Source organism: Panicum hallii, chromosome 9 (genome assembly GCF_002211085.1).
Source record: "Panicum hallii strain FIL2 chromosome 9, PHallii_v3.1, whole genome shotgun sequence".
Lineage (NCBI taxonomy): Eukaryota > Viridiplantae > Streptophyta > Magnoliopsida > Poales > Poaceae > Panicum > Panicum hallii.
This window is the reverse complement of record NC_038050.1, coordinates 21,844,450-21,858,683: the sequence shown is the minus strand read 5'-3', so window position 1 is coordinate 21,858,683 and position 14,234 is coordinate 21,844,450. Positions and strand designations below refer to the sequence as shown.

General features: G+C 46.7%; 3 protein-coding genes across 3 annotated transcripts; all 3 read right to left on the bottom strand.

The window, feature by feature from the left end:
- Positions 1-1,504: 1,504 nt before the first annotated feature.
- LOC112876154 (rubisco accumulation factor 1, chloroplastic-like) lies at positions 1,505-3,039 on the bottom strand. The gene is made up of 2 exons (XM_025940203.1): positions 2,451-3,039; positions 1,505-2,199 (listed from the first exon to the last, which is right to left on the bottom strand). The coding sequence occupies exons 1-2, from the start codon at positions 2,550-2,552 to the stop codon at positions 1,840-1,842; spliced, it is 462 nt and encodes a 153-aa protein (XP_025795988.1). The 5' UTR covers positions 2,553-3,039; the 3' UTR covers positions 1,505-1,839.
- Positions 3,040-5,124: 2,085 nt separating this feature from the next.
- LOC112875942 (eukaryotic initiation factor 4A-I) lies at positions 5,125-7,115 on the bottom strand. Its single transcript, XM_025939954.1, has 7 exons — positions 6,921-7,115; positions 6,771-6,819; positions 6,477-6,617; positions 5,935-6,171; positions 5,725-5,764; positions 5,554-5,651; positions 5,125-5,469 (listed from the first exon to the last, which is right to left on the bottom strand). The coding sequence occupies exons 1-7, from the start codon at positions 7,016-7,018 to the stop codon at positions 5,452-5,454; spliced, it is 681 nt and encodes a 226-aa protein (XP_025795739.1). The 5' UTR covers positions 7,019-7,115; the 3' UTR covers positions 5,125-5,451.
- A 4,262-nt stretch (positions 7,116-11,377) lies between these two features.
- LOC112875562 (probable calcium-binding protein CML8) lies at positions 11,378-13,439 on the bottom strand. Its single transcript, XM_025939443.1, has 7 exons — positions 13,274-13,439; positions 12,572-12,710; positions 12,438-12,474; positions 12,301-12,328; positions 12,004-12,156; positions 11,789-11,891; positions 11,378-11,692 (listed from the first exon to the last, which is right to left on the bottom strand). The coding sequence occupies exons 1-7, from the start codon at positions 13,274-13,276 to the stop codon at positions 11,622-11,624; spliced, it is 534 nt and encodes a 177-aa protein (XP_025795228.1). The 5' UTR covers positions 13,277-13,439; the 3' UTR covers positions 11,378-11,621.
- Positions 13,440-14,234: the final 795 nt, after the last annotated feature.

The window sequence follows — 14,234 nt, the reverse complement described above, 5'->3', positions numbered from 1 at the left end:
GTATGAGATACTGTATAGTCATAGCTATTAGAGAATTTATAATAATTTTTAGACTATTAAATAACTTTAAATAAAAAAGTTATCAACTATAAAATTTTAGGTCTCGTCAACCTTTATAATTTTGCTATAAAGTTTGACTACATCCGAGATCATATGAAAAAGTTATATTTTTTTATGTGGAACCATTTGTAGGGGCCGGTCAGGCCATCACCTGCCCCTAGAAATACATTTTAAGAGGCGGATGAAGCTATCACCCTCCCTTAGAAATGGCCACTTTTTCCAGCGGCGGGTGATGGCGTCACCCGCATTTAAAAATGCATTTCTAGACGCGGATGTTGACGTCACCCGTCCTTAAAAATGGTGGTTATTTTTAGGGACGAGTAACGCCATCACCCACCCTAAAAATGCATTTCCAGTGGCGGATGAATTGCTATAGTAACCCCGCTCCATTTATAGGAGCGAGCTATCTTTTGGCCGCCCCTAGAAAAAATATGGTGCCCCTACAAATCGTTTTTTAAGTAGTATCTTCTATATTTTCTCTTTGGGGTTTAAAGGAATTTTTCCTATGATATATTCATATTTTTTCTTATATTTTTTCCACAAAATTTTTGAAGATGATATTAACAAATTGTTTACAAGACCACGAGAAGAAATTGATCAAGAGGAGTATTGTGAAACATTTTATTAGTAATCAATAAGTTTAATTAAATATTTAATTAATGATGTGGCGAAAGGGCCTATCCGAAGGAGCCACACCCCTTCACGAAGAGACACCATCGTATCCTTCGAGCTTGTATATATATGTAAATATTCTCATTAATAAAAATCACGCTTGAAACTCTTACAACTCTTATCACTTTTTATTCTCTCTCAACTTTCACTTCTAACATATTTGACGGCCATGGGCCACAACGTCTACGAGACTATGGCTTCGTTGGTGTCCGGCGGCGATTTACGTGGAGCACATGATTAATGGAACTTCATTTTCCATTAAAAAAAGAATACTGTGTCCGAGCAACAGAGGTCTCCTTATCCGCGGTTGGGCGCGCCAGGTGACTAGGTGAAGTTAACGAGTCCATGGATCACTGGGATACTAAAGGTTGTTAGTGATTACCAAAAAGTTAGTACAAATAAAAGGTTGTCATCATTTAAGCCATCGTAAGTTGTCTTTCATGAATTGTGCTGAAGAGTCTATGCTCCTATGGTGTCTTGTACTAGCTAGCTAGTTAAAAAAAATGGATCTTTTCTTCTTGTTTCCTTGGCTAAACTTGGATAGCGTTTGGTTGGAGACCGAGATAAAACGGAATGTAGCGTTTGGTTGGAGAGCGGGGCAGAACGGAATGGCTCCATCCCTGATTTTAGGAACAGAACGTTCTATCTTTGTGTTTGATTAAAGAGATGGAGTGCCTCTAGTTTTATAATTGTTGGAGGGACGAGTATAGATAGTATAACGGATAAATTCCCTCAGTACCATGGAAATTTAGATGCCTTCCCTCAGTGCCATAATCGTCCATAACCTGTTACGATAGAGTTAAATAGCCACGGAAAAGACTCTTTTGCCCCTCAAAAAACAAAGTATAATTTGGTTAACATCTTCAAAACCCTTCCTAAACCCCTCCATATCAGTCCCACTCCTCATGGCTGATCATGTTGTCCTCATCCCTGCTGGGTGGCCGTACCACGATCAACATCTTGGTGGCGGCAGTGGTGATGCTCTGCTCAGCCAACTTTCTCGCTCTCTCCACCACAAGCCGGCCGGCCTTCTCGAGGATGTAAAGCCCCTACTCCGCCACCTCCTTTCGGCTCCGGTTCGCCGTTTGCCACAGCAGCCTGCGCCCGTCAGCCAGCTTGACCACGACCGCCTCCTCCACGGCCGCGCGACAAGGCCCCATCCAGGCACGACGCCCACCGCGCCAACGCCTTGTCCACCTCAACGATGCCGAGGTCCAAGTCCATCTTGATCCGCCTGGGTACGGACTCCATGGCCTCCCGCACTATCGATAGCAGCAGCACGGTGGTGGCCTCGGTGACCTCGCCGTAGTGGAGTCGCACCTGGAGTCGCACCACATTGACGACTGGGCGTGCGATAGTGTCGTCCTCGTACTCCACCTCCTCGTCAGCGGCCTTCTTCCTGGCTCGCTCCATCTCGAGCTCGTCGCGCGAGGGGCGCCGAGTGGGGATTTGCAGGAGGTGCAAGTCCTTCGGGGAGAGGAGCAGCCGGATGGGAAGGAAAGTATAAGGTTTCTCCCATGGAAAAGAAAAAAGGTATAAAAATCATTTTCTATGATGCTAGTGCCTTAAAAAATTTTGTTCCGTTAAAAATAAACGGATCCCTAACGGTTGTAGTGTTGAGAGTATAATTCTTAAACTGAATAGCAGGCAATTTTAAAATTTCTAGGGAATTTACTCCTGTATGATGGACTGTTAGCCACCGTTAATTTAGGTCCCACCTGCCAGTGTCTAGTTCTTTTGCACGTCTTCCCGTCCACCTTCGGCCTTATCGCCAATGCCTGGCCTGTGGCCACCTTCATCAAAAAAAGAAAAAAAATCATGACCACCAGCCACCGAGATGAGCAGAGCTGTAGATGGCGCCATGCCGGCAGGATCCTCCTCCACCGAGAGGAGCCAGGAACGACAGGACCTCCAACGACCTTCACCAAGACGAGCAGAGGCGCCCAGAAGCTGCAGCGACTGCGTGCGGCTCTCCGCCAGGAGCTAGGAGCGAGCAGAGGGTGGCGCCCTTCGCGCCTCGGCGCTGCGGGAGATCCACCCGAGCTCCGCCCGCGCCAGAGCTCGACGTCGAGCTCCGCCTCCCACCCGAGCTGCGGCCCCGCACCGAGCTCCGCCTCCCGCCCTAGCTGCGGCCCCGCGCCGAGCTCCACCTCCCGCCTCCGCCTCCCCGCCCGAACGCCGCGTCGAGCTCCCCGCCTCCAACCCGAGCTCTGCGCCGAGCTTCGCCCCCGCGACGAGGTCCACCCGAGCTCCGCCAACGCGCCAAACTCCGCCCCTGCGCCGCTTAAGCTCCGCCAGAGCGCTCCCCAACATCACGGCGAGAAACGCCGTCGAAGTGGGACGGCTCGGTTCGCTCGATCTCGCGGGATCGAGCCGTCCCGGATCTTGGAGGGAATATTCGTTTTGGAATGCTCCATCCCCGCACTCGTGAACCACACACAGAAACACAGAATGGAGCGGCTCTCCATTCTCCTCAACCAAACACTAACTCGGTGCACCGACGTACGCATGCGAAACCATGCTGAAGTTGTATACGCAGAGAAGTGATTCTGGAGATATCTACTAACACGGTCCACAAATGTTTATAGTTGAAGCATTTGTTCTTTGATTATTTTGTTCTTCACTTGAGACTAATGAAGGACGTCATCTGTTGTTCGTTGGCAAACAGATCTTGTGTGGAATACGTTTCCAGCATAGCTCACATGTGATACATCGTAAGACATGTTTTTGATGCTAGTTAAACTCAATGTATAAACAAAAAAGGTGGACCTAACCTGTTAATCGAATGTACTTACTTCCTTTCAGGTTGCTTGTCTGCAAATGTCATTAATACGACTAGCATTGTCTGATCTAGTGTTTCTTCTATCGACTCGTGAGTCCATGGCCTTTAGTTTGTGTCAGCCAATCGGTATTAACTAGTCCTTAAACCAAAGGTAGGAAATATTTCCAGAAAAGTAACAATTACTTCATAATTTGGCATAATAAACATGCCATTTATTCATGTATAATTATTTCATACTTCGTCATAACAACTTTCTCATTACATTTTCCTTTCATTTCTGTTTCTGGTTTCAGACAAGCGATCTAGATGACACATGATCTAAAGGGATACAATAACGCACCATTTACGAATAGAAATACTATGCCAACAATATCTATATTATAGAAATTTAAAGATACAATCAGAAAAAAGAAAGGCAACAATGCAGTCAATTGATACACAAACTTTACCTCTCTTTGTTCAAAGTTTCGGTTTAACTAACATCCTATCACATGCTTCAGAACTAAACACATGTGAAAAATACACAAACTGGTCCATGCAGTTCTTGTGCTTCAGTTTCAGGTAAAATCGATGTACTTTGCAACATTCAAAAAGTGGGACAAAACCAAGTGATTCGTCTAATTCTTTTGATCATAAAAGTTGGCCAGGTACCAGCAGCTTCAATATGCTGTCAGCACGCGCACCACACTAACATTGTGGAGGCACGTTTTTGGTATAATGAACACTATGACAAACAATGGAACTCATTGTAACAAAACAACTTGTGTTGCCATGCAGGAAGTTTGATCTAATAAGACAGCAACCAAAACTTTTTAGAATGTTTGCTTGACTCTTCATGTCTGTGTGTGTTGTATTTCTAAAATCTTTTTTCTTAATGCAATGGTACACAGCTCTCCTGTGCGTTCAAGAAAAACAAACATGAACTTAACACATTACACGTTAAATGCTATGCGATGTTATGCGTTGTCCTGTTGACTTTATCTGCTTATTTGAAATAATTTTGTAATGGATAAGAATGCAGCAATGGCATTTTAGTAGGCCACCCTTACTAGATTATAAGAGCACAGGTAGCTCTTAGATATGTATAACTGTGTCCCCTCAAACCAAGGTGTGTGGTGATTCCCATCCCTCTATATCTGTCTACAGTAACCCCATTTTACACCAAAACTGTTTAGCATAATTGCATAATGGTGGCAGTAGAGGTTGTGCGATCCACAAAAGGTGCAGATTTCCTTGTATTTATATGTCAAGATATTGATGACCTCATGCGAATACTATCACTTCCTGTATTTTTTCGATATCATGTAATTCCTTTTTTGTATTACTTTTTCACTCAATTCTTTTTGCTGCAAAGTGAAAGTTGGGTGCAGCACAGATCACAAAGCGTAATACTAGACAACTAGTCAAAACTCAAAACGCCAGTTTATCAGATCATCATACAACCAAAGTGGATGCTAGAGCATTCCATAGCAACATCACTTGGGCAAGTGGCTATCTCTTTGCGATTCTGCAATTGATCTCTTCAGAACTAATTTTAATTCAAGAATAATGGACTGATGTTAGTGCAAATATATTTCTATTGCCTTAAAAAAATGTTCCCATGTTTGCAGTTGTCTGAAAACTCTAGCTCCCTTAATACTTATAAAAATTTGTACACATCAACACAGAAACGATGCATGGAGTAAAAGAATCATGTCTCTGGATATCAGCCATGGCTATATTCTTTCATGTCTCTGGATATCAACCATGGCTATATTCTTTCATTTCTCAGAAAAAAAGAAGCAATGAACATTATTCTTATTCTTCAGGGATCTTATTTTAGGAACAATCTGTACCATGAAAAGCAATCCAAAAAATCGAAGTAACAGAAGTAAAACCTCAAGTAGTTAGTGCGGAAGTAAAATAGTAACTTCTGAAATGTTGTACAGTTGAGACTGTCATAATATCTCTGAAACCTGCATAGCAAATATTTTAAGTTTAGACCATAAGAGAATATTCGATGATAGGAAAACGAATAATGGTGCACTCCTATATCTTACATGAATTGGCATCTCGGCAATAAGAAGACCGCTGTTTTCTTCTAAAGCCTTGAGTGTAGCCACCTCGCCACCAACAACCATGTTAATTACAATTCCCTCTGCACCATCAAAGCCAGTCAGCTACATCAAGGAGCATAAGAGATGGACTGAATCGATACTATCTTAATATACCTGCTGTCAAGCATGTTGACATGCGCCTTAAGTAAGCTTCCTGCAAAACTCAAATTTAATCTTTAGGACAGGCAAGACATCCGAAAGGTAGAACTAGAAGAGCCAGCAAAACTGTGTAATAGTGAATATAAAAGAAGGAAAAGAACAAAAAAAAGCTTCATGGTTTGGGCAGAATATGGACTGAAATCAACAAATATGGGTAAAGCTCACCTTCTTTGTGGGAAGCTCATAGTTGATCAGCACACGAGCCATAAGAGGTGCCTCTGCCATCGCTGCCAGAGGCAAGCAAGCATCTGTTGCAACTATAATGCTTAGTTTTGTGCCCATACTTTCAGGCTTAGAACTTTCGGCCATATCGATAGCTTTGCTAGTCTGATTCCACTGAATTGTTTCTTGACGAAACTTCTCAAGGATCGATGCACGCTCTGCTTCAGCCTGATCACTGTACTGTTCATAAAAAGGACCCATTAGTAATATGTTAATATTGATGTGAAGTGAAGCATCTTATTAGCAAGGATCATAGACCTACGAGAACTTGGGCGACAATTTTCATGAGGTGAAAGAGAAGAGACATTTGGACACATAACAATATTTATGATGGCAATTGGCAAAACATCATATATTTTTCGAGAAAATACGCTAGATGCAGGCATATTACTTTGAAGCAACCACGACTTTTAGGAGAAAGTCGAACAAAGGGAAATACATCGAGCAAGTTACAACTATGTTGTAGACTTGTGGTCGTGAATTACCAGCGGTGACATTGACACAAAGGGAAGGTTAGCGACCGCAGCACAAACAGCATCAAGCTCATCCCGTGAGGAAACACATATCGAAATGGGCAGCCCGCCGCGGCGATCCGCGACAACCCCCAGGAGCTCCAAGAGAGTCCTCTGCACACCAAGACAACCATAAATCATAAAGAATCGAGACAAATCAACCAGCGGTACCGCAAAACTGGGCGCAACCAGTCCATTAGCATCCGAGAGAATGAAATCCAAGTGCACTGCCACGAAGCGGAGGGGGCATGGAAAAGAGGCACGCACCATCTTGAACTGGGTGCGGTCGACGGCAAGGTAGTAGTGGCGGCCGGGGCTGACGACGACGAGAATACCACGAAGGTCAATTACATATATAAAACGCCGGGGGGGGGGGGGGGCGGGGGGGGGGGGAGGGTGAGTGTGCTGCTCCCTCACCTGGGATGCGATGGGGCCGCCGCTGGGGAGGTCGGGGAGGGCAGAGCGTCCGGGAAATCTGAGCCGGAGCCAGCGCTAGCGGCGGCTGGAGACCTCATCGCGGTTCGCCGGAGAGGGGAACCGAAGCAGGGGAAGTGGAATATTCCTCAACGACTCGAGTGCTCTGAACCTGTGTACGAGTAACTAAGCAGATGGGTTATGTCCATCCTATTTGTTGGTTGGGTTCAATCCGGGTTCAATCCACCTATTATTTGATTAAAGGGATAGATCCAATTCAATTTTTTATTTGGATAGAAAGATTGCGGCGTACTATTGTACACATATTCTATATTTATCAAAGAATACACAAATACATAGACTAGTAGAGCAGAAAAATGACCATTTAACTCTTATAATCATCATCATTTCTTCAGCGTGCAACTTGATCTTTATTTAGCAATATGGTTGTCCCGTGAGAGAAGTCATAGGACATATTGCATTATCATTTAGCAATATTGTATGGGTAAAATATTTTAACTTTACCACTTGTGGTAGGTGGGTATGTATTAAAGAGAATGATGCAAGATTTAGTTTCTTTTTTTTACTCCATTACACTTTCTAGTACAGGCAACCCATCGAACACCAGAATGGTATAGCAGCAGGACTGCAATGCATCGCCGTACCCTATATCCAACTTCCATGGGCCGTCTATTTCTAGCTCGCGTGAGCTCGCGCAGAGCTATCGGAGAAGAATCCCCTCATCCTCCGCCCCCACCTTCCCCCGCCTCCCCCGGCTCGGGCGGCGCCTCCAGCGTCACCACCTGTTCATCACCGGCGTCTTCTCCTCACCTCCGCCGCCGGCCACCGCCCATCGGTTGTCCGGCCCCGGCCGGCCGAGCGCCACCTCGCCTCCGCCGCCGACCAAACCACCACCACCGCCGGGCCGCCGCCGCCGACCTCCTCCTCTAGGGCCGGTGGCCATTGGAAGCCCTAGCAACCCGAAACACTAACCCCGCCGCCTCGACCACCACCCTGGCCACCGGCGACCTCGCCGGCGGCCGCTCCCTTCACGTCCCACCCCTCGCCGGCGGCTGATCCACCCTCCTTTGTCTCGGGGAGGAAGATGAACAGGGCTGGGCGCGCGGCTTCTGCGATGGCCCGCGCCACTGTTGCGTGCGCGACAAATAGATTCCCCGAAGTTCCATTCCTTGTGGACGTAGGGGCCGATGTGGGGGTGGACGTAGAGGTTTTCCTGCTTGACGAGCTTGACAAAGTGGACGAGGTCGTATAGGTCAGCGAAGTAGTACTACCCTTGCGCCGGCTCATGGCCGTTCCAGACGACGTAGGTCTGGATTCGGAACTGCACAGGCCATCGCATGCTCGTGGCCATCCTTGGCCTTTAGGATCAGCCCGGGCCACGTCTGCATTCCATTCGGAGCTGGAGCTGCACATGCCATCGCCGTCCGTGGGGCCCCGCAGCAGATGGCGGGGCACAGTACGCTGGCGCGTGCAGAGGCGGCGCAGGAAATGACAGCATCCAGTGTCCGGCGATGTTGGCGGAGGAGCAGAACTGTCACGGATTTTGCGCGTGAGGAAGGTATTTTGCGGAGCGCGAAAGGAACGGAACTGTCACGGATTTGAAGCGTCGCGTGCGGTGATGCGCCAGGGAGTCCGACAAGCGGGGTGATTTGGCTAGGTGAGCGCCACCGCTGGGATCGAGGTGGGCGCTGGCGATCTCCCGCTGCCGTTGTGCCTCCTCCAATCTGGGATGGGGCCGCGCTTTGGCAGAGGAGATGTTGGCGGAGGAGACGGGAACAGGGGAGGGCAGACGGCGGCGGACAGATTAGGGGTTGTTTGGTTCGGAAGGGCTAAATTTAGCCCTGTTATATAAAAAGAATCTTATCATTTAAAAATATTAAATAAAGTCTAATTACAAAACTAATTGCAGAATTTTTGGACTAATTCGCGAGACGAATCTAATGAGGTATGTTAATCCATAATTAGCAGACGTTTGCAAATTATAGATTAATTAAGCCTATTAAATTTATCTCACGAATTACCACCTATCTGTGCAAAAAATTATGTAAACAGATTTTATTTAATACTCCTAAATGGTAAGATTCTCGTTAATATGATAGGGATAAAGTTTAGCTCTCCGAAACTAAACAGAACCTTAATGGATCATGCATGGGGAGAAGGGAGGACTGCAGGAGTGCGGCAGAGAAGAGGAAACTCGATTGACTAGAGTCGACGAGTGGGTACGCGTGGGCGAGTAAACAAATCAGTGATGAGAAAAAAAATCATTTTTTGGCAGAAATATCTGCTAACCTCCGATTTCTATGGATCTATCATCCCACCTCCTTGACAGGTGGGTCTAACGTGAGGGGTGAGGCTCGCCTAATTTAAGCTAAAAATGTTCTTAAAATTTTTCGATCTTTATAATATTGATTTAGAGAGATGTTATGGATGTCAAAATTTTTCGATCTTTATTTAGAGATGGTATGGATGCCAGTTTCACGCTGCTAACAGCCACCGGCGGATCCCACCTGTCATCCTCTTTTACATTTTTATTTTTCTTCGTGTGCTCATCCCCTTCCTGGAGCCTCCTCTGGAAGCCGGCTAACTGGGCACCGCTTGCCGGCGAGCAGCCGCTGCCTCGGGCGCGCTCGCCCCTGCCGGCCGCGCCGTGAGCTGCCGTCACCGCTGGCCGCTGCAAGCGCCGCGAGCTGCTGGCCGCGCGCCCTCACAGTGGCCAGCAGCCTCCCGTCGGGGGACCAGGCGCAGGACCTCAACGTGTTGTGCGTGTCCTCCAGCACGTCCTGACGGGAATCAATCGAGCAAGCAAGCTACTCGGCGAATCAATCAATCAAGCAAGCCGCAGGAGTTGAGGATGGGGCCGGCGCCGGCGGGGTTCCGGGCGAGCGCCCACACGCGAGCTGTCGCTGGCCGCGCCGCCGCTCGCTCCTCTGCCCGAGCTCCACGCCGTGCCGCCCGACGCCGCGCCCCCAACTTCCCTGCCCCTCCTTCCCGGCCGCCGCTGGTTCGGTGCCGCCGCCCTTTCCTCGGCCACGGCAAGCTCGGCGGCGGCGGCGGCGCCCCTAACTGGGCCGCGCGCCGCGCCCCCACCTTCCTCGGCCGCGGCAGGCTCCGCGGCTGCGCCCCTGCCCGGCTGTGCGCCCACCGCTCGCCGCTCGTCTGCCCGCGCCGAGCGAGACGGAGCCGTGGGGGGTCGAAGTGGGTTGGAATGGTCTTCTTGATCTCGGAGGAACACCTCGACCCGCATCGCTCAAGCATGGATCCAATCTATCTTCAATTGCAATCAAACGTGGATCGAATCTGTACTGATCTATTTCTATCCACCATCCAAACACATGCTAAGTTTAAACTTGATGTGATTTAGAAACCCATGGGCCAAATAATTTGAAACAAAACAACTTGATTCTATATTTCAAGCTAAGTAGGGTTCTTACTGCTTTTAAAATAGCTTCGACTTTGACTTCAACGATGGAGCAGTTTTTCTGATGGAGTTAATATCATTTCGCAAATATTTAATAAAATATCTTCTCAATGGCAAATTAGATAATTTTATGAGCAATTCACACCTTGTGAGAGAGGAGAAGCTGGTGAAACCACTTTTTTCAGATACTTTATTTAAGTGTAAGCTATTTTAGTGTAGGAGCTGTTTTAATTTTACCGGTTAGGTAGGATTTTTTCAAAGATCACCAAACAGGGCCTTCCGCTTTCGAAAGACAAGTTTACTGGATTCCACATTCCCATGCTACTCGGATTCCTATTTGGTTTAACTATTTAAATGTGACGTGTGGTCTTTTATTTTTCCTGATTGGATCATTCTACCTTGTGTTCGGTTATGGTGATGGGTCCATCCTATTTTTTATTTGTATATATGATGGTGAGAGGATGAGATGGATGTCCCATTTCACATATTTAGCCACAGTCACGAGCAGGCCCCATTTGTCATCCTTTGTGTCTATTTCTATCTTTTCCCTTCTCTTTAAGGGTTTACCTTCTTCTTGGTGCTGCCAGTTCTCGATCTCTCGCCTCCTCAAGTCTCAGTTCAATGCTCCTCTACTCACCTGTATTTGCGTTGATTCTGTTGTGCCCGTTTGATATCTCATCCGGATGAGTGCTTTTGCAGGCCATGCATGGTGAACCCAACAGAGAATATGGTCGCACTCGCACCGCATTTTGTGGCTTCAGCCATCTCTGTTAGTTCGAAATACCATGTGTCATGGGCCCTTTGGGCTGCATCATCACGCCAACAACAAAAAGTTAAACGGCCCAAGGTCGGCTTTGTATTCCATATGGTCCGTTTGGCCCAGCAGTTCTTCCTCATATATATATATATATATATATATATATATATATATATATATATATTAGTCGTTCACTATTTATAATCTCAGAAAAAAGTCGTTCACTATTTATTACTCTCGTTATAGAGTACGATCACTTGAGCCTTCTTCAGTATAAATGTATAATGCTTCATTTCATATATACACATAAAATACAAGCCACAGGTACTGATGTACATGTACAGTATAGCATGCAACTACACTACACTCTTACCGTGTTCGCTGAGGAAAGATTGGAATTGCAGGATCTATACAGAACCATGCTGTTTGTAGCTACTAAATTCCTATGCTGCAAGCGTATTCACTTGGCTGTATATATATTGTTCATCAATCCAATCCATTCCTGGGATTAAAACCCTGACCCGAGGTTTGTCCACCTCATCATCTTCATGAACTCCTCCAGGTCGATCTCGCCGTCACCTGCACTCAGGGATCCATGGAGCAAACATGGATATCAATCAATTCATCACTGACCAGGACGAGGCAAGCATTGGCAGTGGCTGGACGCTAGCTCACCGTTCTCGTCGGCGGCCTCTATCATCTCCCTGACCTCGTCGAGCGTGAAGTGCTCGCCGGTCTCGATGGCCAGCCGCTGGATGTCGATGTCGGAGATCTTGCCCTGCGGCAGCAGAAGACGGCGCATCGCCATTGATTTCTTGTTCGGAAACATTTTGTTTTTGCAAAGAATAAAAATGGAAATAAATTTTTAGAAGAAGCTGCAAACGCCGTACGTTGCCGTCCTTGTCGATGATGCGGAAGGCTTTGTAGAGCTCGTCCCGGGCGTCCCGCTCGCCCATCTTGTCCGTCATCATGTGCACGAACTCGTCGAAGTCGATGGTGCCGCTGCCGTCCTTGTCCACCTCCGCGATCATCTGGTTGATTTGCTGCCACCACCACCACCACGACGATAGATCGTCCCATGTCCGTCAGTTAACTTTCCCCAATCCCCACCAAGCTAGAAGCCTAGAACCTTCTCTGATCTCCGAAGAACATAGGAAATAATGTTCTGACAAGAACCAGATTACTACCTCCGGTGTCATCTCGAATCCCAGGGCTCTGCAAAGGCAACACCATGGGCCATCAGCTATAGATCGATGCTTACAAGGTCCCTGGCAGCCAGAGCTAGCTGAATGGGGAGTCAGGGTTCAAGCATCTATACACGTACCTCATGGCAACGTTGAGCTCCCTTGCATCAATGGTGCCTGGATGGATGCAGGTGACAGACAAGAGTAAGCAACACCACGCCATGGGCGAGCCCAGCCCCCAGCATGCACCAAGTGATTCTATAAAATACTACACCTGAGCCGTCGATGTCGAAGAGGTCGAACGCCTCTTTGATCTCCTTCCTCTTCTGCGCCGTCAGCTTCTTGCGGCGGACTTTGTCCTTCCGGTAGCCGGAGGAGTTGGAAGGAGGCTCATAGCCCTTGTACGCGCTCGCCTGCACCGCAAAGTTCAGATTTCAGCGAGCCTAGCTTCTCAGGAGAAAACAAACTGGTTCTTCGAAACTAAGCCACGATCTGGTTGGGAATTTTTGACTCCAAACAAATTCACTCTGTTTTTATTTGTCTGAACAGGGTTTACAAATACATTGCTTACTCTGTTCTCATGCTGCACCAAACGTAGAAGTAGAACGATGTTACATCCTACAGGAGTATCTATTATCCGAACCAAAGCTGACACGAGTAGCTGCAACCGATTGTCTCTCGGATAATCCACTACAAATTAGTTAGGTTTCCGGCATAAAGTACCAATTAGCTAGCTGAGGTTCAGGGAACTCGAGCCGAGCCATGTGGCGAGAAACAACCAAAGAACTCGCAGCATCCAACAACTCTTAAAATTGAGTTCAACCAAAGAACAATTGAATCAGTTCCATGGAACGACCAACAAGATTGATCGAACAATCGGTCGGCATCGGCTATGAATGAGCATAAGCTGAACTAGAGCAGAACAAGAATTTAAGCGTTCAGTAAACGCGGGGGGGGGGGGGGGGGCGTCGCGTACCATCTGGGCACAATCGGCGTTGATCCCTTAGGGCGCGCTCTGAAGATGGCCGCGGCGTTTCTCCTGATCCTGCCCTCTGAATTGTTCGGCCTGGTGGCTGGAGCTCTTGGCCCAGCAGGGTTTTCCTGAAGCAAGTGGAGGAGAAAGGAGAAGAGTAAAGGCCAACGAAAGAATTGGGGCTTCTGGCACTGACGACTAAAACAGCGACGTAAAGAAAAGTTTGGAAGGGACAAGAGAGACAGCGACACAAAGGGTGGACTGCAGCTGCAAGGAAGCGCACCCAAGTACGTCACTGATCAACAAGTTCTAGCAGGGTTATATGCGTACCATCTGGCCTAAAAGAAATAACTCTGGACTCTTACCGTGCAATTTGGACCCTAATTAAGGCCTTGGTCTATGCACTATGCAAAAAAAATATTATAAAGACTATGAGTTGTTTTTCATAGGAATTGACATCGGCAATAAGCCAATAACACTGTCTACCTGACTTGCTGACCATATCATTACCATTGCAATACTTGAATACTTACAGAAACTAAAAACAACTTCTGATATCTTTTTAGTATACGCCTTGCACAGGATTCATAGAGATATCGATAGCCAAATATTAAGAATACTGTATTTAATTTTTGTTGACTAGGATACAATCAATATATTAATTTTTTACCGTCTCATGTATTTATATTTTATTGACCAGTTAGGCTATTTTAACATGTAAACATTGTATTTACATTTCATTATTGACTAGTTAAGCTATTTGAACTACGGCAGTAGCATATCTACGAGGCTCCATTTGAATGTTGATATTGGAGGGTTTGGTATTGAATTGTGTCCAATACCAAATTAGACTAGCTTTGGAAATGGATCACAATACCAAATCCATTATTTGGATGTAGATGAAATTTCTATACAAAATTCAACAAAGTGGCAAATCCAATTCATGTTTGGATGTGCATACAAT